Source organism: Nyctereutes procyonoides, unplaced genomic scaffold, assembly GCF_905146905.1.
Source record: "Nyctereutes procyonoides isolate TBG_1078 unplaced genomic scaffold, NYPRO_anot_genome, whole genome shotgun sequence".
NCBI lineage: Eukaryota > Metazoa > Chordata > Mammalia > Carnivora > Canidae > Nyctereutes > Nyctereutes procyonoides.
Window position 1 is genome coordinate 6,783,512 of NW_026575144.1, and position 23,580 is coordinate 6,807,091.

General features: G+C 40.6%; 1 protein-coding gene across 7 annotated transcripts in view; it reads left to right on the top strand.

Moving 5' to 3' along the window:
- ANK3 (ankyrin 3) overlaps positions 1 to 23,580 on the top strand; it is a 326,326-nt gene that overhangs the window by 203,946 nt on the left and 98,800 nt on the right. For 3 of the 7 annotated variants that reach the window (XM_055308769.1, XM_055308771.1, XM_055308776.1), the window contains exons 22-23: positions 545 to 617; positions 20,657 to 20,780. In XM_055308769.1, coding sequence (XP_055164744.1) covers positions 545 to 617; positions 20,657 to 20,780 — 197 coding nt within the window. Of the gene's footprint in view, positions 1 to 544; positions 618 to 779; positions 843 to 13,063; positions 13,118 to 19,057; positions 19,188 to 20,656; positions 20,781 to 23,580 lie in introns of those variants that run through there. The other 4 variants (XM_055308774.1, XM_055308772.1, XM_055308770.1 and 1 more) reach the window with 3 other exon arrangements.

Consider the following 23,580-nt stretch of genomic DNA (forward strand, 5'->3'; position numbering starts at 1 on the left):
CAGGTTCATCAGACCATGAAAAAGTATGACAATAGACTAGGAGAGGCAATATCTCTCTTGTCTTTTCCTTTGAAAAGTCTTATTAGGGACCTAAATCTTTTAAGCTGATTTGCTTTGCCACTAGAATTCTTTTAACTTATATTTGTTCTTAGCAGTATATATGGTGAAGTCCCTTAATGCTAAGGGACAATTTTGATGTCATTTTATATGGAGGAGCCTCAAGATACTCAGCACATCAGTCCCATAATATATCAAATGATTAATTTAGAAAGAAATGAATAGTCTCATTAAAATGTTCAGTCTGGGGATCCCTGGGTGGTGCAGCGGTTTGGCGCCTGCCTTTGGCTCAGGGCGCAATCCTGGAGACCCGGGATCGAGTCCCACGTCGGGCTCCCGGTGCATGGAGCCTGCTTCTCCCTCTGCCTGTGTCTCTGCCTCTCTCTCTCTCTCTCTCTCTGTGTGACTATCATAAACAAATAAAAAAAAATTTAAAATGTTCAGTCTGCTTACACTAGGTGACTGCTCTTTTTGTTGTTGTTATTAGACTATCATAGAGAAGCACAAAATGAATGTTCCAGAAACGATGAATGAAGTTCTTGATATGTCTGACGATGAAGGTATGAAAACCACCTTTGTGTTCATAATTAAGAGTGACTGTGTACCTGTTTCCTAAAGAATGTTTATTGTAAAAATGTTTATTGAAGTCTTAATGTGTTTTGTTGTCGCATAAAAACTATACATTTTCCACACAACTTACGTTGTTCACTTAAATCATGCAGTTCGTAAAGCCAACGCCCCTGAAATGCTCAGTGATGGTGACTATATCTCAGATGTTGAAGAAGGTATTTGTAACTTTTTACTGTGATGGAACTTAACTACAGCTTTATCTTCCATTTCTTATCCTCGAAATGTAACACTTCCTTGAGTTACTAACTCTTCACCTAACTTCCGATTATTAACCTATGTAACCATCTAAAAGATGGGTATTTGGTATTAGTGGCCTCTTTGAAGCTCCTCTCCTTGAATCCATTTTCCAACTTGAAAATATGAGTATCACTAATGATGTGGGTTGCTTTCTTTTTCTCTGTTTCTATTAAACAGAAAATTGATTTTTATTGTTTACATTTGAAAATCTAGAAGAGGAAATCTGATTAATGTTTACAGCTAAAATATTTTTTAAATAAATAAGAGAAAGTATCTTATAGGTAAGAAGCTAAATGCTCATTGTTAGTTTTACTCAAGTTTGGTCCATTATTGGACCCATAATGAAAACTCAACCTGAACAAAATTGCTTTCAGAACATAAATTTTCAATATTGATTTTATGAAAGGGATCAAAAAACAAATGCTTATAGCTATACTTCATTTGCTTAAAAGAAACTACTTTTTTCTGCCTTTTAAAAAAAATCAATATATTTGCCCAGCTCATAATGTATAGATATACTAATGAATGATATCTTTAAAAGTTTCATTGGAAAATTAGCATTTTTAAATATTATAAAGATAGTGAATATTGGAGTTGTGCTGGAATAATGAAATGTGTACTTGTAATAGAATTTCTATTATATTTTTGGTTTTTTTCTTCCACCATCTGACTCTCCCAAACGTCTATCTTTTCACTCCCTGTATTTCCTATCTCTCATATATTTTTCTCAGAGATCAGACTCAATGCTATTAGTCTTTCTCTAAATTTAGGTAATTTTCCCTATTTTAATTATTGATTCTCCCCTTTGAGTTGCACAAATTCAATAGAAAATCTAAATAGTGGGAAACCTACATAACTAAAATTACTTTAACTCATTTGGCGTCCAGTGACTGCCTACCATAAGTGTGCTGTGGCCAGAGGACTGCATCTGCATACCTAGAATAGCCAATGCCTTAGTGGTCATTTAGAAACTGTCTCATTGTTCGTAATTGTTGTTTTCATAAATGTGAAAGGCTTTTACTCTTTCTCTTTCCTTTTGTCTAAATCATCAACTATATATTTACTTCTGTTCCATCCAGGATTGGATATTTGTATCATCTTTAGGACTTTAAGAATAATATGCCTTGCTGTCATATTATATTTTAATGCCTTCTTATGTAAAGTGTTCAGAGCAATTTCTTATGTGTAGAAGACAAAAGGAAAATTATGTTCTCACATAGGTGTGTATGTGAGAAATATGTTAAAAGTATATTTTCAAGTGAAATTTTATGAAATATGACAAACACAGACCCCAAAATGTGCTAGTTTCTGACAAACTATCTGAAAAATAGTTGCATTGATAAGAGGCCACGTTTGAATGTGAATCTTTTAATTTGAAGATAATTCATCCAGCCATCTTACTGGAAATGACAGTGATTTCTTATGGATTTATCTCAGCTTGGGAATTTGAAATTAAGAAACAAATTTTAATTCTCATTTTATTCATCTTTCTTTAAACTCTTTGGCCCTCTTTGGGTGTGTCCATGAGCTGTGAGAATCAAGTGGCTTTTGATTTCATAATGTTGAGAATTTAGTGTTGGAAGGGGTTCCTAAAAGGTCACTTGATCTGAGTAACAACCATCTATGCTGGAGTCACCTCTATAAAATCCTGTCTGAGGAGGTCATTTGCCCAAATGCCTTTATGACAGAAATTCCCTAATTCCTAGCCTGCCTATTCCATTTTCAACTACCCTGACTTTAAAAATTATTTATTTTACTAAGTGTCCTTCTCATTGACTCAAGCTCTGATATATTTGGCATTATTTAAAACAAAATCTGTCTCATCTGTGTGACAGTCCTTCTTTCTATTTCTTGTTAGTCTGTTTTCCTCCAGGTATCACCACCTGCACTGCCCCCTCACCATTGTGGCCAACCTCCTATTCACATTTCAGGGAGTCAATGTCTATCTCAGATTGAGGTGACCAGAACTGAATACAACATTCCAGGTGTGGTCTGATCAAAGCAGAGTAATGCAGGGCCATTGCTTTGTCCATGGACAATATTACAAATCTATTATGGGAGATTAAGACATTTTTGAGGTTATAATATCCACTTAATTGAACTCCTATTAATATTACTGTCAGCTAATGGTCCTAAACTTTGCTTACATGAGTTCTAGTAAGCCACTTGTGCCCTGTCGTGAATTTACATCATTCTGTGCTGCATAAATTAGCATTTCTGTATTACTCCAAATCCCCCCTAAAATTTTAATTCTAAAGGGACCCCTACAACTTTAATGATAGCTTTTACTTCTGACTCATTTGCCTTATGGTCTTGCCAGCACTTGGCTGCTTTAGTTCGGTCCAGAGCTGCTTGCCTCAGGAAGCCCTTACAGACTGGGACAAATGTTTCTTTCCAGGTAGTCATAAGGACATTGTGAATATCTTCCTCTAAAGAACCCATAAAAGATCATCACACTAGTATCCTAGGGTACCAATGATGTCAGTAGCCTTTAAAAGCAAATAAAAATGAAAAACAACATACATTGCCAGTTTTTCTCGAAAAAGAAAAGAAGAATGAGTACGTAATATGGAAAAATAAAATTTTAATCCTATATTATAAAAATAGAGTAAATGTTAAGGGAATGGTACTGAGAGTAGTTTTTCTTGTCTTTCTTATTTTCCTTTTTCTTCTTTGCTTTCTCCTTCTCTTTTTCCTTTCTTCTGTCTGCTATGAGAAATTAGTATAGGTAAAAGGATATTTGCATTAATTTCACACAGTAAAAAATCAAGAAAATAAATCTAGACAATGTTATCAATTAATGACCTAGGGGAACAATGGAGCCAAGTTACAGAATAGAACTAAGGCTGAAGTATCAGCAAAGCAGAGCAACAGAAGGAAAGGCGATAAAGCAGCTTTATCTAACCCACACATTACCTAGGTAGGGGGTAAGCAGAGCTCCTAGAGGGCCAGACTGATCCACAAATATCTTAATGCCCCATTGTCTTCTTTCCCAGGAAATATGTCACATACATGTAAAATTAATATATACACACAAAATTAATGTTGGTTCTAGTGCTTGTTGTATTTTTAGGTTTTGCAATTTAGAAGAAAGAAAAGAAAAGATGAAAGAGGGAGAGAGAAGAGGAAGGGAGGGAAGAAAGAAAAAAGAAAATTGAGAATAAGGTTCAATCTGTCTTCTATTTTGGGTCCCCCTCCCAAGAAATTTTAGAGTTGGCTTTGGTTCAACGCTGTCTTTATAAATTCCTATAAAGTATATTTTGTAAATTTTTAAATAACATATAAAATGCTATTTTAGCTTGTGTAATTCTAGGAGATTGGGTTATAGTAACAGATTTAAAGAACTATAAATGGGACATAATGAGAAATGGAATTACGCCATGGTGGGACACCTGGGTGGCTCACTGGTTGAGCATCTGCCTTAGGCTCAGGGTGTGATCCTGGAGTCCTGGGATCAAGTCCCACACCAGGCTCCCTACATAGAGCCTGCTTCTCCCTCTGCCTATGTCTCTGCCTCTCTCTCTCTCTCTCTCTCTCTCTCTCTCTCTCTCTCTCATAAATGGATAAAATCTTATAAAAAAGGAATTACACCATGGGAAGTAAAAACCAAGGTAGCTCTATGAAATGGGACTCCACTGAACAGGTTTGGGAGACAATTGGGTGAGACTGGGAACTATTTAATTCTCAGCTACTCCCAATTTTGATAGGGCTACCATATCTTACTCAGGATCAAATGCAGACACAATATTAAAAGGAAAAAAAGTAAGAGGCTAAGTACACATGTGGTAGAAATAATTATCAGATACGTAGAGGTTTGAGATATATTAAGGCATTAAAATTTCATCAGATGTTAGAGTGACATGAAGGGTGAGGAAAGTTGTGCTCAGTCACCTTTTACCATAATTCAGTGCCCAGTGAGTTGAATTGACATCATGTAGCCCATGCTGTCCGCTGTACTGATGAGGCAGCAAAGCCCAAATAAACATTGAGTAGCTTGCCCAGACAGGTTAGTAGCAGAGCTGAACAGGAAGGCAGATTGGACAGACGGTCTGGATCTAGATCTTCTCTTTCATTGCTACTCTAACATGATCTATTTTCTTATATACAGAACCCAAGAATGTATTGTTTTTTAAGCTTTAAAAAAGGAAAAGCTTAGGAAAAGGAGCAGATCGTGCTCTTGGAAATTATCACAAGCTAATAATAATTATGTCAATGACCTTGATAAGACTATAATAGAAATAGTATACTTTCTTCTGACCATATTGGTAAAAGAAATATGCAGACCAAGATGTAAATTCCAGCAAAATAAATATAAACGTAATTTAGAATAGATCTTAAGAATTCGAAGCAAGTAGTTTAGCAAGCATATCTGAGTCTTCTCAATTAGGAGAGGATAAGTAGAATTTGAATGGCACAATCTAAAACTCAAAAAAGTAGAAGTTACTTTGGGAGACATGAAGATGGATATCAAGAAAACCACCTGGAAGATGCCCTTTTAGGAGCCCCTCTCACAAATGCCTAGGACTGTCTTGCTATCCTAATCTCCTGGGCATGCTAATAAATAAATCAGGCTATTGACTTTTTAGCTTTATAGATCTGTAAAGAAGCCTTAGAGATGAGCCTGCACCAGGTGGTCCAAGGAAGTGGTGATTGTTATGCAGAAATTGTTCTTCACCTGAAATGTTATCATTTTACAAATACCCGTTCAGTCATAAAATCTAGCCTTTTGCCCAATATTTCTCTGCTTACAATTGACCTTTCAAATAGATATTACCTAATTGCATCCTTCTCCTAGTGATAAAGTCAAAATGAAATACCAGAAGCAGAGACCCAGAATCTAACACAGTGCCTGATATACAGGAGATCTTCACTATGTGTTTGGGTGGTTACATTAAAGTGGAGGGAGACTCCAGGAAAAGACAGTTTTATAGGTTTCTGAGAACAGGCAGACAGGATAGAGAAAATTTACCTGCCATGTCCCTCTTCCTTCCAATAAAAGCTTTCACACTGAGACAGTCCTAGACTATGGATTGCCTAAAAAAACAGCTTTATGACTGTCCTAAGGTGTATCTGCATCTTGAGAATAATTAACAAATTTAAAAGAATCTGTGAACCGAGACTTTATTCTAAAATACAATCCATCCTATCTTTGGTATTCCATCTTTGATTCTGGAATAAAGTGATTTTGATCCACACTGTCCACCTACCCAGCACATACCTGGTGTTTCCATCTAGATTCTCACAGACACTTAATTCATCATGCCCTGGACACCTGCTCCCAACAGTGTCTCCTTCCAGCCTCCTCCATCCTAATAAGTGGCTCCATCATACAAGCCAGGCCTGAAGTTCTGCGTAATTGCCCTGCCCTTTTCTTAGCACTGATGCCTAGTCCCTCAGCAAGTCCTAGCACTTCTTCCAGAACCCATCTCACGTGCCTCTTCTCTGCTGCTCCAGTGCTGGAGCCTCTGCACATGGCTCCATTTCTCTCCCCACAGGCATAGATTTCTACACAGCATCCTCAGTGGTCTTTTAAAAAATAAATTGGCTGATATCATTCCATTATTCAGTTTAAAACCCTCCCAAGCTTATAGTTATGTCTTTAAAATTCTTTCATGGTGTGGCCATGTTCATTCATTTCTGTTTCTCTGTGATATTCCATTGTATGCCTATTCCAGAAGTATGTTATCCACGCCAGTTGGAAATAGAAATGTGGCTTGTTTCCAATTTGGGGCTGTTGCAAAGCTGCTACAAGCCTGCTTCTATCTGCCCCAGATACACATATGCATGTATTTCTACAGGGTACACACCTAGGACTGCAGTCTCTGGGTTGTAGATTATGCAGAGACAACAGAACTCATCCAACCCAGGTAACACTAAACTAGGATTATAAAATTAGATAATAAGGCTATAAAAAAGGTGGGGGGGGGCAAGGGGAAGAATGTAATGTCAAAGTGATTACCACGAGGGAGGTTAAAAGAGGCTGTGATTGGGATGGGATGTGGGAGGCTTCTAAGGTGCTGATGTTCTAGCTCTTGACCTGGATGCTATTTATTTTGTAACAGCCTGTGAAAATGTACTTTTATATTTTCTGTACTCATCTGCATGGTTGCTGTATTTCATAATAAAAGCAGCCACCCTCTCTAAATAATGTATAGTATACATTCAAAACTAAAATAAAAATCTCCTGAGGCTTTACATTGCACTTGACATAAAACTCGGGCCCTTCCAAGGTCAGTAGGTTCTGTGGGATGTGGCCCCAGTTACCTATTTTCCACCATCCTCTTAATCACACTTTTTAATGTCGTCCTAAGACTCATCTTGAGGTACTAGTCATTAATTTCAGAGGGCAGTAAATTTTTTTCTGTTACAGGCCAATGGTAAATATTTTCAAAGTTTCATGCCATGTGGTCTCCAGCCCAACTACTCAACCCTGCCTTTATGGCACAACGGCAGCACGAGATAAGACCTCAATGAATGGGCACAGCTGTGTGACAATTAAAACTTGATTGAAAAGTAGATGGGAAGTGGACTCAGCCCACAGACTGCAATTTGCCAATTTGTGATTAATTTTTCTCATTTTCTTTTAAAGTAGACAGCTCCCTAAGAGCAGACCTGCCTTTATTCCTGTCACAGCACTTAGGATATATACAGATAGGCCCTCTTCCACGGATGAGTATATCCCACGGGCTTAAATTCATACATTCACTGTGTCTGTCTCCTGACAGGATTCCATAGAAATGAACATTCAAAACATCATAAAAGAGGTACTTACCATTTACTGAGCCGTTTCAATGTGCCAGACGTGAATCTGTATACATCTCATGCATTATGTATTGTAACCTTCACAGTGACCCCTGAGTTAGAGCCATCAGTAAGCCCATTTTATAGATGTGGATAATTGGTTCCAACAAGGTTAAGGGCCTTGATCAAGCTTACACAAATCAGTGCAAGGGATTATCCTCAAATCCCTGCCCTTAACCTCTGCTCTGACATCCATAGTGCCTGGTAACTTAAAGTCCCACAACTCATAGATTATTGCAAATTTTAGATGAGATCCTGTCAGAGATCTCAGTGAATGTTATTTACAAGGTTCCCTATCTTGCTGAATTTTCTCCAAGTAGTTGAGAGACTTATTGGCACTGTTTTTACTCCAATCTACATTTACCCTTCATCTGGAGCCCTAACTTAAAGTGCTATTAGTTCTGAGGTTCAATGGGTTTAAGATATTTATCCAGGTTCTCATAGTCAAGGAAACTGTAATTTGAATTTAGTTTTCTCGCTCTGACTTTCTGCTCGAACGAGATGCAACAGAGAAGAATAGATCAAAGTGACAAGGAAATTCAAAAGGAGGGGAGGAGATTAATGAAGGCCTCAGAAAGGAAGTATTTCAAGGAATAGATAGAATGCATACAAGCAGAAATTTGGGGGAAAGAGGAAAGAAGTGTTCCACATTCAGAAAGTGTCAGAGATGGGTCCCCTGGTTGACTCAGTCGGCAAAAGCCTGCGACTCTTGATCTCACAGTCATAAGTTCAAGCCCCACCCCTGGTGGGGTATAGAGATTACATAAACAAATAAAACTTCAAAAAGAAAGAAAGACAGGAAAGCAGAGTACTCCACAGAAGAACTCAGCTCACAGGGACTGGGGAGACTGAGCCCTGGCCTGAATGAGGACCCAAAAAGGACACAGGGAGGACGAAAAACAGTTCTAGAAAACTCCAGGCACATTGACATGTACAGAGGAGGAGGGGGGTCAGAGGATATGGAGGGAGAGTGGTGAGCAACAGAAGAGGAAAACTAGGAAGAAGAGGGGGTTCCAGCAGAAGCCACGGGGGATTCCCTGATGGGGTCTAACCACCTGAGCACAGGCAACCTGTGGATCCCCGGTGATCTGAGGAAGCCACCACATCCATGACACAGTGGATATAGAGACATGGAATAGAGTGGTCCCAATGTGGTGTGTGCGTGTTTCCCCATCCTATGTGCTGTGACAGGATGAGTAGCTGGAGTGGCCGGTGAATAAATGGACACCAGGATTGTCTTAGGGGATGGCAGGGAATGAAGCATGCTTATTGATCAGGGACAATAAGTGGCTTTTTTTTCATTTGCCCAAAACAAGTTATAATTTTGAATATGGTTTCTCCCCCTCACCCTCCAATTATTTTAGTTCCTGCCTGTCTACCTGGAAAGTCTGACCTGCTTCATGTGGAAATGGGTCCTCATTCATCTGACCCCCCCTAACCCTGTCCCTTCATGTGGGGATCCTTGCTACAGAGAGAAGAAAGCAGAGCATCAGCAGTTGGGAACGAATAGGGCAGGGGGTGGCCTGGCAGTGCCGAGAGCCAGGACTGGGAGGGGTCGGAGAAGCAAGGGAGGGAAGATGCTGCAGTGGGAAGGGGCTGTCTGACCTCCTGGGCCACAACTGCAATGAGGCTGAGTGCTGGCAGGCCCCACCTGTCTTTACCTTGTAAGCACACATCACATAGGTAGAGGTAGGAAATACAAAATAAACCAAGAGCATGTGTTCATTGCCCTGTGCAATGAAAGGCAGCTGGGGTATGATATTGGGAAGAGGCCAAATGCTTGCCCACAAAAGCTTGTGAGATCCTGATATTCCTGTACACTAGGGACAGTGAGCACTCTTTATGTACCTAAGTAAGGACGAGCCAAGGCTAATGAGGTCTGGATTTGGGGTTGAAGCTAGACAAATAGTCAACAAAGAATAAACAGAAGAAAGAATTAATCGGCAGGACACTACCACCTTGAATTAAGCTACCCAATTTCTCTTTAAGAACCAACATTTTCGTGCCTGATTTCACAGGGCTAGTCCATGGCTAGTAATTTATTCATCATCTAGTCTTCTTTACCAGTGGCATAGATTCTAGATAATGAGAACAGTGTAGGTAACCTTGTGCTTCTTTCTACCTGCGTTCCATCTCTAGTCTCAGGTGTCCATGTGACCAAGTCAGTGTAATCTTACTGGGATGACCGAGGGCAATTTCTGGATTAGGGTTAAGGTGTATTGATAAGAATGATAAGACTATGAAAAAGTTATAGCATCTGTCCCAACATTGTCTTTTTCTACCTCTTCACAGGAAGGACACTGAAATCGTTTTCCTTTCTGGGATGAGTTTGTTTATTAACCCAACCGAGATCACAGGGGACATTTTTCATTGCTACATCTGGAAGAGTTCCAAGACTGAGTCATGCATGCTTATTTAGAAATTATATCTAGCCCGGATTAAGGAGCAGTTTAAAAACTGCAATCCAGTTTTTAAAAAAGAAGCACATCTAGCCACAAAGACTAGAATAAATGTTTGAGAGTAAAGAATCAAATGGACTTTGTTTACTCTAAAAAAAAAAAAAAAAAACCTAGCCTGAGCAGAAAGAGGCATTTATTCTGTGGGAGAACAGCAACTTGTTCGCGTTGGTTATGAGATATGCAAACTTTGCCAGTCAAGCCTGATTCCTTTCTGGCTGCCTAGGACGGCTGCTCTTAGGAGCACCTAGAACAAAGGAAAGGTGAGGCAGAGTGTGGACATGGCCTCCCCCAAGAGGTACGTGCCTCCCTTAATGACACGTACTTCCTTAGCCTTCTTAAGACCACTTAGCTCACCCATTGCTCATCTATTTTTCTCAACTTACCCCATTGTTCTCACATGTTTTGAGAAGGAAAGCAAGAAAATGTTGTATTCCAGAATATACTTAGCAAACTGTTTTGAAAGAACCACCACCATTGCCAGGAGGTGCTGGAAAACCAAAGGTTCAAGTGAAGGCCCCGCGTGGCTGAGGGAACTCCCTTCATTCTTTACCCGGCCTGGGACGGGCAGCCTCGCCCTGAGCCTCCACCCTCCCAGGAGGCCGTGGAGTCAGGAGCACCTCACTGGGCCTCCAGCCTGACACAGAAGCGCCTGTGCTACACGCATGAACTCTTGAACTAGGTGGTGCAATTCCATCAGCTGCACATCACCTCCCCCTTTATCAGTTTCTCCGACATTCACAGGAAACCTTGCTTAATCCAAGTGCTTGCTCCAAACGGCAATACGTGCAGATCTGGCATCTAAGTAACCTCCCATTGTTTATTGTGTAACTCTGGGGTAGAATCAGACACTTAGAACAAAAGTCTGAGAGCATCAGGCTCCTACTATTACCATGCTCTTCTTCCATCGTTCCTGCTCCCTCGCTTTTCTGAGAATAAAATATCGGATGGAGGGGAAAGACTCATGAGCAAATAACATCATGTGGATTCCCCAGGCTGAGAATGTATTGTCCAAACACTAGGGAAGATATACATCTTTTGACTAATGCTTTCAATTGATGGAAAATGTTTTCTCTTCAAAGTTATCTGTATTTTTGTCCCTTCTTTGAACCTTCAAAAAAAATAAAATATGCTGAGTCTTATTTGTCTCATCTCTAAATTGGTTAATTATACCACATGATGCTGCCGAGAAGATGAAAAGCTATAACATACCAAAGTTTGTTCAACAGTGACCAGCATATAGTAGATGCTCGATAAACAGGAGTTTCTTTCTTTCTTTCTTTCTTTCTTTCTTTCTTTCTTTCTTTCTTTCTTTCTTTTCTTTCTTCTTTCTTTCTTTTTTTTTTTTTATCAGAGGTAACTATCAGTGAATCCTGCTTCCTGCTGTAGATTAGAAGTAGGGTGGAGGAACATGAGAGGAGGAGGGAGAGTTTTGAGGGTTTAAGTCTTCAGTTTGTGTGTGTGTGTGTGTGTGTGTGTGTGTGTGTGTGTGCACGTGCGAGCATACACGTGCATCCATACATACCTGTGCATACATATGTATGGGTCAAACAAAATGATCCAACTTCAGAGACCCTAAAAACATGGCCCAACATGGCCCTCATTTCCCACAGGTCCATTGCCTATCATTTTAGTAAAGCTGGCTGCTCACTATTCTCAGGACATTCCCATTCTTTCCCTCTCATGTCATGTCCTGTGGCTGGGGATGGCCAACTTCCCACTTTCACTCCTCTCTGCCTGTCTTGACTCACACACCTCCATTCAACATCTGCCCCTTCTCCTCAATCAAAGGTGATGCTCTCTTCCTGTGCATCCCCTTGGACACTTGTCATTTTTCTTGCACATCCTCTGACACACATGTGCTGCTGAAGAACTTGGGCTCTGCCACCTGTGTGGCTTCTAAACCAGACTCTGCCACTGACTAGACATGTGAGCTCCGAAAAATAACTGAACCTCTCTGAGTCTGTCTTCATCTAGAAAGGGGACATGAGAGTGCCTGCTTCATGGGATTGAAGAGTGAATGAGACATGCATAGAAAGTGCTCAGTTACCACAGTGTCTCACCTAAGTAAATCCTAACCAGAAGGAGTCATGGTGTGCTACTTCTATTATTATTTGTGATTGGTCTTAACTTCCTTCTTGGAGATAAAATGCCTCAAAGGCAATAGTTGGCTTTACTCATAACAGAGCCTAGGCAATAGGTGCTCTATTGCCTCAGTGCTCAAAGTGTGGCTTGCAGTCACCTGGGAGTTTGTCACACCTGCAGAATCTCAGGCCCTACCTCAGACTTGTGGACTCAGTGTCTATGGCTTAACATGGTTCTCCAATGATGGCGAATGTATACATGGAAATTTAGAAATACCACAGTCAATTCATTGAATTACTCTTGTAATTTCCACCAGGAAAATAGATACTTCTCTAGAATCAATACTGCCATTAGATAAGTGTAATTTATTTGTAAGGATCCTTTAAGTCAGTGCCCACCTTGTGGTTCTTGAACAAGAAGCATCAGAGTCACTTGGGAATTTGTAGAAAAACAAGTTTTCAGGTGATTCTAATGCATCCTATGGGTTGAGAACTGCCACATTAGAACAATGGGAAGCTAAAATAGAAGTACCATATTAATAATGTGCATCCCCTTCTTCCTGCCTTGTGATTTTATTCCTTCTTTGCCTTCTCTTAAATAGTAAGGTCAAATGTCATAAAGATTGAGTTCCTCTCCACATTTACCACATATTTGCTGGCACACATATACATCTTAATATCTACCTGTGGATGTCAAAATACCAGTACTGGTGTTTGAAACACAGCCTGTATGACTTATCTGCAGTCCCTGTATTTTGTTTCGTTTTGTTTTGTTAATTTTATTCATTTTTTGAATAGGTGATAGATGCACATGGTATAAAATTCCCAAGGTACAAGAGTTTACGGTGAAAAGTAAGTCTTCCTCCTCCTCACTCTAGTAATATAGTTGCTGCCTCCCAAGGCAATCACTGAATTTTCATTGCACACATTTATTGAGTACCTACTATGTGCCAGGCACTGTTCTGGGCACTGAATATGGAACAAAACAGGCAAAAACCTCTGCCCTTGTGGAGCTTACACTTGGTTACCAATTTCTTATAGTACTTGTTCAATAACATAGATTATCACAGTAGTTAAAAGTGGGGCTCTGTAGTCAAACCAATGGATTTTAAATCCAGTTTTCCCCAATTTCTAAGTGATCATGGGTTATTTACCACTGTGAACTGGGTCTTCTTTATATTAAAATGGAGACAACAATTCTGTTTCATAACGTTGTTCCAGGAATCGCACAAGATAATACTTATAAAGCACCATACAGTGCCTTGAACATAGTAAATCCTCAGTAGATACTAGTGGTGATTATAATGGTGTGCTCTCACTCTACTATAATGTAGACTAGAAATGCTTAAAGGATTTATTTTCCCAATAGTTTTAATTTCTTCTCTTTGCTATGGGGTGGTAAAAAAAAAATCACTTTTTTCAGAACAAGCACACTAAATAGAAGTCTACGTTTTGATCATTAACCATTTGTTTAGAAGACTATTTGCTGATTTCTATTAAGAAAGCAACTCCTAATGAATCACTAGAGGATAGATGCTATGTTCCTCTGTTTTCTTTCTAATCTATCTTTTTTTAATACCACGTAATTTGAAGATTTTCTACATTAATTCATTCAATGGTGTTATGTATTATTAACTACAATTCTATAATGTTACAAAGTATATACCTTGGGAAGAAGATTCTGGATTTCATAGCAGAGGAATGACGTACTTCTGAGTAAAGTCGCAGACATTATAACTTGGTATAGTTACCTTAAGGACCTTTCTTTATGATTCTTGTCTCCAGACAGTGGAAAAACAACTTTCAACCCCTAGGAAAGCAACAAAAGTATCCCTGGGTGATGATCTTAAGATGAAAAACATTAGGAAAAAAAAATTACATGGAAAAAAAAAAGAAAGAAAAAAAGAACTTGTAGGATGTGAAAACACTTTTCAGTATTAACCAAGAAGTGTTCCCTCTATTCAGCATAAAAAGCCTTATTAGTAGGCACAATGAAGGATCACAGGGAAGTTGGATTAGGTATATCCCACCACAGCGTGACACTGGACCATCAACATGGAATCTAAGAAGGAAGGAGGGCTGGGGCACCTGGATGGCTCAGTCAGTAGAGCAGGCAATTCTTGATCTCAGGGTTTTGAGTTCAAGCCCCACAATGAGTGTAAAGATTACTTAAAAATCTAAAAATAATTAAATACAGAGGAATGAGGACACAACTCTGTGACCAGCTAGTCTTGATAATCATTTCATATATTCTTTCTTTCTCTCCTTTGTTCTTGATTCTATTTTGCATCAAAGAGTGTGGATCTTTGAGATGTTGATTGAGATAGAAGAAACCTCTTTCTTCTTAACCTAGTCATGATAGGACAACTAGGAGGAGGGGATAGCTGGGAAATGGAAGCGAAATGGCTCTGAACAACTTTTATTATTTGGCGAATGGTGGGATCGAGGTAGACTGGGGTGCTTTGTGTTCTTCTTTGAACATTTTCTAGCCTCTGGTATTTTCTTATCAGAAATGGATTCATAATGAGGACATCAGTGCTCATAATTTTAAGAGGCATAAGGTCAATACTAAATAGATGAGGCTTCCTCAGGTGGCATTAACCCGGGTATTCCTCCTGGACTTGGTCTGCACTAATCAAGTAGCACGCTATAGCGCTGCCTCTTAATTCACTAGGGATGCATTAAACAATCAGCGTGTGACCTCTTTGGCCTACCTTTGGACCTTGTCATTTCTCATTCCTGTGTGTTTCCATTACTTACTACACTGTGACGACATATCTCTAAACTCAGTGGTTTAATGTATTGTCATAATTATCTCCCATGGTTGTGTGAGTTAACTGGGTTCAGCTGGATTCTTGAGCTCTTTGCTAAGATTACAGTCAGGTAGCAGCAGGGGTGGGAGTAATAATATGGCAGATCGTTCAGTGTGCTATCTTCAGTCACAGATTTGTCAGCCCCACTAGGATGACCCTGGAACAGCTGAGGGCTAGCTGGGCATCTCTCCCTCTCTTTCTGTCCTTGCTGCCTCTCCATATGGCTTCCTTGACTTTCTTTACAGCATGGTGGTCTCACGGGAGTCAAATTTCTTACGTTGGGATCGACTTCCCCCAAGCTAGTGTTCAAAAGAGAGCCACGGAGAAACTGCAAAGTTTCTTTGAACTAAAACTGAAAAGTCAGGCAAAATTGCTTCCCCTGCATTTTATTGTTCAAAAACTGAACCAACCTAGATTCAAGTAAAGAGATATGGTTCGGGGTGGGGGTGGAGAAGAAAGCTTCTTTAAATACTAGCTACCACACCCTTCTCACCACGAAATTCTCAAATTTATCCATAATACAACTATTATACCAATGCACCAAACACTTCTAGGAAACATAAACCTACACAAGTGCTTCTTAGTAGGTGAAAGTGTGTGGTTCTTGCATATATATGCAAGATATATGCATCTTAACTAAATATATCTGATATTGTATCAGAGTTGTCCACTCATAGAATTAGCTTTGTTGGCTTATCTACATTTGTGCCTGTTGGTCAGAAGCTATTACTAATCAAAATATTTTGGGGTTATAGAATGAATTAGAGACAGTTAACAAGCCACTCAACACGATTCATGTCATTCCTTTCTAGTTTTTGGTATAATAGTGTGTTGTGCTAAACAAAATTATAGAATATTTTGTTTATTGAAAGGACAGTGAATGTGGTCTATTGTTATTCATTCATTCAATCAATCAATCAATCAATCAACAAATATTTATTGAGTACCTCTGACCCAGGCCTTGCATTAGACAGTGGAGAGAGAAATGTTTGCCACTGTGGTTGGATTTTGCCTTAACCAGTATCAATAGTAGCAATTGAAATGCGAACTATATGAATTCATGAATTCAGATGTTTGGGCACCAGAGAAAGCTGTGTTACAGAGTAACACTAACAGTGCTGACTAAGCCCTTATTCTGTACATTATTTCTTTGAATCCCTCAAGAAGGCTGAGGTCAGAGGCAGAGTTATTATCCCAGTTTTGTAGAGGTGGAAACTGTGACTCAGAGTAAACCGTGTTCCAAAGGTCACCTAATTAGTTGATGATGAAGTCAGGATTTGAATCCAGAGCACCAACCATGCAAAACTGCCTTAAAATAATACCATTGCCTGGGCTTCCACTTTCCATGCCTTGTAAGAAATGTCACAAGGCTATTTTAATTAATCTTTGGCTAAATATATTGGCAGCTCTCGCCTCCATTTCAACTCTGGGCATCTTTTGGTTTCATAGTGACCATTTCAGAAGTCTAAGAAGGATTAGCAAAGAAGAATAGAAACCTGACTTTAGGGATCCCTGGGTGGCGCAGCGGTTTGGCGCCTGCCCTTGGCCTAGGGCGCAATCCTGGAGACCCAGGATTGAATCCCACGTCGGGCTTCCGGTGCATGGAGCCTGCTTCTCCCTCTGCCTGTATCTCTGCCTCTCTCTCTCTCTGTGACTATCATAAAAAAAAAAAAAAAATCCTAACTTTATTATCAGTTTACTATATACCAGTCATCAAGCTTGACATCCCAGAGACTAAGTTGCTGTGGCATATAGATGGAGAGAAAAGCACAACCACCTGCCTCTGGGCTTTTTTTCTCACCCATCCCCCTACTCCCCTCCCCTCTGGCAACCTCCAGTCTGTTCTCTGTATTTAAGAGTCTGGTTTTGTTTTGTTTTTTTTTTTGTTTTGTTTTGTTTTGTTTTGTTTGTTTTTGCCATAAAAGCAATGATGAAATCCAGAAATATTTACAGGGCACTTGCAATATGCCAAGCTCACGAAAAATTCAGTTCCTAATCTAGGTCAGATCTTACCGTCCAGTGGGAGAGACTAAACAGATGTTTTCACTGGCAACATGCTTTGATAAGGGAAACTCACATGAAGAACAACTAATGTTAGGTGAAGAGTACAGGATGGGAGGAATTTGAAAGTCGAAGATTGGAGAGATTACTCAGGTGAAGAAGAGGGATAAAGGTTCCGTCAAGAGTGCACCCTATATAATGGTTCAAAGTCTAAAGTGGTTCCGGATTTCTAGGGACTGAAATAATTCTGTATCACAGAAGGGCAACAGGTGTGCAGCAGTGGCCAGAGAAAGGCTGGCTGAGAAGTCAAGAGGAATGAACTTTTTCATCCCAGTCCTTGTTAGGAAGCTTCACTGAGCAACGTTCATTGAATGAGGTTTTGCTAAGCAGTTTGGATTTTAAGTGCAGATGTGGAAAACAGATCAGGGTTCAGTCATTTTATCCATTTTAACCGTGACTTCCCCTTCCATTCTTTACAATGTTGGAAATTATTCTTTTGCTTGGGAATATTTTTCAATATGTACCAGGCTTTATAAACGGCTTCCCTGCTGTTCCTGCATATTTACGATGTAAATTACAGTCAGGCGGCTCCAGTTAAAGCCCCAGGTCTCCTATCCTCTTAATCTCAGATGAGTCGTGCGTTCATTGATACACGCATTGATCCAGGAAAACCAAATCTCTTCCCCCACTTCATCGATTCTACAGATTCAAATTTCTGTAACTTCAGTTAACAATCCACGAGAGAGATACACTCACAGAAAAGTGCCGGGAACCACTTAATTCAGCAAGACCGTTCAAAACCCTATACTTAGTTTCTAGCCTAAATGTCCAGCTATTCTGAGAAGAAGAAGAAGGAAAAAAAAAAAAAACACACAGAAACCGCCTCTCTGGCGTACCCAGATGGAGGATGCCGAAGTCCTGCTCGTTTTTTTCCTCCTCTGCCAACATAAACAGGGTGGAGTGGCTGGAAAGGGAGGCCAGGAGCCCCAGAGAGAGGGAAACCGTGTAGCAGCAAAGTGACAGAAGCGCCTCCCCTGGGCGGCCTCAGGCCCTTTGCAGCCAAGACCTCTCCCCTCGGCCTGGCGCCTGCCCCGCGCGCTCTCCGGGGACTCGCAAGGAGGCAGGACCAGGGAGTGCGTCCGAGTGTGTTGAAGAGTTGAAAGAATTTGCGCCAAAAGTAAAGCAGACATCCACTTGCTTTCTTCCAGCTCGTCTCACCTCTGCTCCTTTCTTCCAAGTCCTGGTACAGGCGGGGGATCCGTGGTTCCCGGGCGCGCCCCCAGCCGCAGCCCCAGCCCCAGCCCCAGCACCTCGGCTCCGGCTGGGCTCCGGCTGGGCTCCGGCTCCGGGCAGGCCCTCCTCCCTCCTTGCACCTGACAGGGACCATAAATAACCGGGCTCCCGGTGTTCCCAGCCGAGAACAAAGTTGAAAGTTTGCCTGCAGCTCCCTGCCACTCCCCGCCGGGGCCACTTCTTTGTTTTCTTCTGTTTTCCCTCCACCTGGTTGGCCGCGTCTTCATTCCTGCCGGAGAAGAGTCACCTCCTAAGGGGACGCAGCACCCCGCTCGCCCGCCCGCGGGCTCTCCCTGGGTTTAAGGCTGTCTCGGTTACCCGGTTAGGCACCGGGCATTGGTATCAAATTACCGAAAGTCTACACTGGAGCAGTCCTCATATTTACATACAAATAACTCAAGGGCTCGCATTTATGTCACCATTCGGTCCTGCTAGAGGCCTGCCAGCGGAGTTCTTGGTCCAATCAGAAGGAGCTTTAAAAGGATGTCTGCAGAGTGACCAAGAGGGTCTTCTCAATTAAGGGTAGCCAGGTTTTGCTCTTTTTTATTTTATTTTATTTTTTTCTGGTTTGATACATCGAAAATCTTTGAACTCCACCGATGAGTAGAAAAAGATGTGTACTTCTCCGACGACCCACAAGGAGACGGAGATGCTGAGCGGAGCCCGGCGGCGGTGAAGACGGTGGAGACAACCCAGGAATCGGTGTGTTTGGGCTGATTCCGAGGTGCATTCTAAAATCACGGCTTAAGGAATTCCTGGAAACATCAGGAAAACATTTGATCGGCCCCGCCTGCTGGAAATGGCTTTACCGCGGAGTAAGCTCTTTCTTTAAGTCCTACTTGGTGTGTGTGTTTTTGTTTCATAGGCAGTGAAATGTGCAAATAGCACAGCTGTGAAGAGTTACTTAAAATAATCTCTCGGTGCTGGGGAGTAGTAGAAAGCAGATCTGTTTATTTTTTTTATATTTGCAAAAACAGTAGTTGACAGGGTATTTTTAGACTTGATTGGTAGTTTAAAAGCTAAGCTCTTGTGGTTTCCTGGGTTTAAATGAATGGAAATTATAAACGGTACTCAATGAAGGAATTGGAAAATATAGCTGGAACAGATGAATCACTTACCTTTGAGAAAACATAACGTACACGCTTTTGAAATCTCTCTCTCGGCCAGCCAAGCTGGTGTCCAGAAAGGGAAGGAGAGTCATAAAAAGGAGACAGGCTCGCCTGTTTGCGGAACGAACTTTTCCACAGAATGTGCTACATTTTGAAAAGGGATGGGAAACGTCCCAGAGGGCAAAAGGCATTTGAAAAACCTGCTCTGTCACTCTTGGAATGTGGTTTTTCCGTGAGGTCATGCTATGCACATGTAGCCGGTAAAAGTTTTACGGAATTAACTCTTTGTATTGACGGGCCAAGAGCAGTTTATATAATCCTCCTTTCGAACTGCTGGTGTCTCACTCGAGCTCCTTTCCAAGAAGAGTTCCAGCCCTGGGGCAGCTGGGCTGAGCTGCTCCTGTGATGGGTGCAGGAACAGTTCGAAATGGATGTGTTTCTAGGGCCACCTGGGTGGCTCAGTGGGTTGAGTGTCTGCCTTCGGGTCAGGTCGTGATCCCGGGGTCCTGGGATCGAGTCCCGCACTGGGCTCCCCGCAGGGAGCCTGCTTCTCCCTCTGCCTATGTCTCTGCCTCTCTGTGTGTGTCTCTCATGAATAAATAAATAAAATCTTTAAAAAAAAATTTGATGTGTTTCAAAGTTCTCCAGTTAAGCAGAAACAGCTCAGATTAAAATGACTTGCTAGTTTCTTACAGATGTCCTGAACTGAAATCCTGCGTGTGAGAACATTAAAAAAAAAAAAAATCCACTCCCTTCCCATATCCAATTTCCAGAATAGTAATAGAGAGGTGGCTCTTATTTTGCAATCCACGTCCATTCAAATAGCTGCCCTCGGCGTGGCGGCGTGGCGAGGCCAGGAAAGCAAACGGACAAAAAAGATCCACCTTTCGAGTCAGCCGGGGCTTGAGGGGGGAAATCCGATGGGGGAAATGTCTTAAAGTTGGTGCTTCATCCCAGGTGCTCCTTCGCTACTGACGTTCACTCTTGAGATCCTGAACTAACCTCACGTCTGCTTTTTCCTTGTAAATGGCAGTAATGAGTATTGTCCAGCGGGCGTGGGAAAGCGAATGTGAGGAATGGGTGATTTGCTGATGACCGAAGGAGTGGCTCTCTCTACAACGAATGCGTTCTCCAAAGGGAAGCTTCTGATTCTGGCTTGCTTTGTCCCTCGGCAGGTGAAGATGCCATGACAGGGGACACGGACAAGTATCTGGGGCCACAGGACCTGAAAGAGCTGGGCGATGACTCTCTCCCCGCCGAGGGCTACATGGGCTTCAGTCTCGGGGCCCGGTCCGCCAGGTATTTTATTGCTGCTCTTCTTCGCAGATAATTGAATACGACCATGATCTGTCATAAGCCAAAATCATTTTCATTTTTCACATTATCCCCCAGTGTGCTCTTTGGATGAAGGTGCAAAGTTGGTGGAATGTTCTCAACCCTGGTGCACGTGTTCCACCGTTTTCTTTCGTGGCTTTTTCAGTCCTCGATTGTCCGTGATTGAACGTGTGGAGTGTTTGTTCCCACGCTGCCGTCATGCTTCACGCGTGATAGTGGAAGAGCTCAGAGCCCGGGTGGCCTCCACGTTTCCAAATTAAATTGTGTGCCGTGTCGAAAGAGAAATCTAATTTTCCAATAAGGACAATACAGTTGTATTGATGGTTCAGTATTCTCTCTTTGTCACTGAAAGAGTAATTCATGATTGAGACTTAAAAGAGAGCATTCTTGAAAAAAAATTGCATATAGTTTATTACAATTGTCTACCAAATATTTGGGTGTCTCCTCTAAAACTATGCCATTACTTTGTTTACAAGGGACATGTCAGGAGTGTTACATGACTTCCCCAAAGTCACAGACAGGAATGGCCCCAAATTCAGTCCTGAAAACCAAAGTGTAAAACTTTTGCCTGGGAAAAACCTTGGCTCCAACTTACCTGACACTGCTTAAGTGAAACAGGACCTTGTCCAGAATTTGGGGACTTCTTTTCTCCTGGTTGGTTGAACAGCATGTTTGCTGACAGTCAAGTTATTTTAAAGCTAATAATTAAACTTTTCTAAGCCAGAGCCCTGGGGACATTTTCCTATAGTTTAAGGATCTGTTGTAAAACGTTTCATTGTCTAATGGCACTTCCCACAAAGTTAGCCTGGGAATCGACTCTCAGGGTGAGGTGGCCAGTTTAGATACTGAATTGATTTTTTCTTGCAGTTAGTCTTTTTATTAGTGGAATTTGGACCCTCATGGAACTCCACAGAATTTTTGCTTTTTAAATTTATTTATAAAAATCCTTAAAGTTTTATTGTAGCAGGTATCATTAATAAGAAGGGGGACATAACTTTTTAAAAACACCACATGTTTCAGGTAGTCACACAAGAGCCACAAGTTACAATGGAAAGTATGCAGAATCTCAGGAGAAAATTCCTTTAGAGGCTTAATAGCTTTTGCAATCCAATAACTAGCTGATTCTCTTCCTCAAATCATATGTAAAAGATACATTTTGTGAATCAATCATTTGTATATAGAAAATTGTAGAGGCTGACATCTAGTGAGAGATGAAACCAGCATGTTGTCTCTCATAACTTCTCTCAAGGCAGTTCTAAGGCTTTCACACTTCTGGTTTTGATTGCACTGTTATTATTTGTTGCTATTATATGTAACTCATTTTTTTTTACATTGGCAACTCATGTTATGCTCAGAGGCAAATCTGAAAAAAAAAATCTGTAAAGCCAATATATTTTTTAAAGTATTGTTGGAATATTACCAAATACAGTATTCTGAGTGTAACATTTAAAAGGAATACATTAAATGTGTAACTCATTCACCACAACATTTTTTTCTTTTTTCCCTGTCTGATTTTTTGCTTTCTACTTCTCCTGTGTTTTTCTAAAAATACCTTAATTAGTCCCAAGATCAGGTAAGAAGATATGTCCCTTTTACAGTGTTTTTCTGCCCTTCCCTGACTCATATTCTCATTTTTATTTTCTTCAGCATTGTGCTGTGCTGTGCTGTGCTGCAATGTGCTTTTTTTTTTTTCCTGCTCAGTTAGAAAATCAATTTTGTAATTCTGAGAAAATTAGCAAGTAACTAAATGTTTGACAAGAAATGTTACTAATGTAAAATTGAATACTTAAAGAATCTCTTTCCTTTAACAAAGTTTGTATAGTGCATGAAGTAACTGCAGAACTCTCCAAACTGGGTTTGAAGAAAAAGTTTTGATTTGAAAAGCAGTTTGTTTGCTGGTGGCTGTTTTATTTGACTTGTGCTAGGTACATTGGTATAATTTTAGACTTCTGAGGCATGTGTTTTTCTAATACTTCCTGTATTTAACACTTAGGGTATACTGATGGCTACAAATAATATAGTTGACCTTAGTTCAAAACAATTTCATGCCTTCCAGATCCCCATGCCAATAATATCTAGTTTTGGTAGCTGAAAGGATTTCAATGTATTAAGGATTCAGAGTGAAGCTTGATGGTCATAATGACTCCATCTGTCTAATGTAACTTGGTTGGGAAGAGTGAGGAGCAAGTTAAACATCCTGTAAAATGAAGACCTCTTTAGGTTTTTCCATGGACAGCACCCGGTTCTAGGCTCTGTTCTTCACTTGGCAGTCATACAAAAGTTAAAAGAAAGGATATTTTTAAAATATTAATGAATCTTAGATATATTTAAAAACTAAAGTTAAAATATATAACAATTTTTTAAACACTTAAGTGATTGTTCACATATACTCTAAAGCTATTCTTACATGCCACCAATGTCAACATATGCAGTGGGAACCAGAATTTTCATAAATGAATGTGCAATGCAGAGAGTGGAACCTTCTGGTGCTTCCCACCCCACATCACTGGGGCAAATAGAACCTTGCTATGAGTACCTAAGAAGTTATGCTCACGGTGTAGCCTTCAGCCACATAAGACTATTTACATTACAATTAGTAAAAAATTAAATAAAATTCAATTCAACTCTTTAGTCACACTAACCATGCCTCAGGTGTTCAGCATCCACATGTGGCCTGTGGCCACTGTATTGGACAGTCTGATTAAAACATGACCATCGTTGCAGAAAGTCCTATTGGACAGTGTTTAGTTAGAGAGTAGAAAGA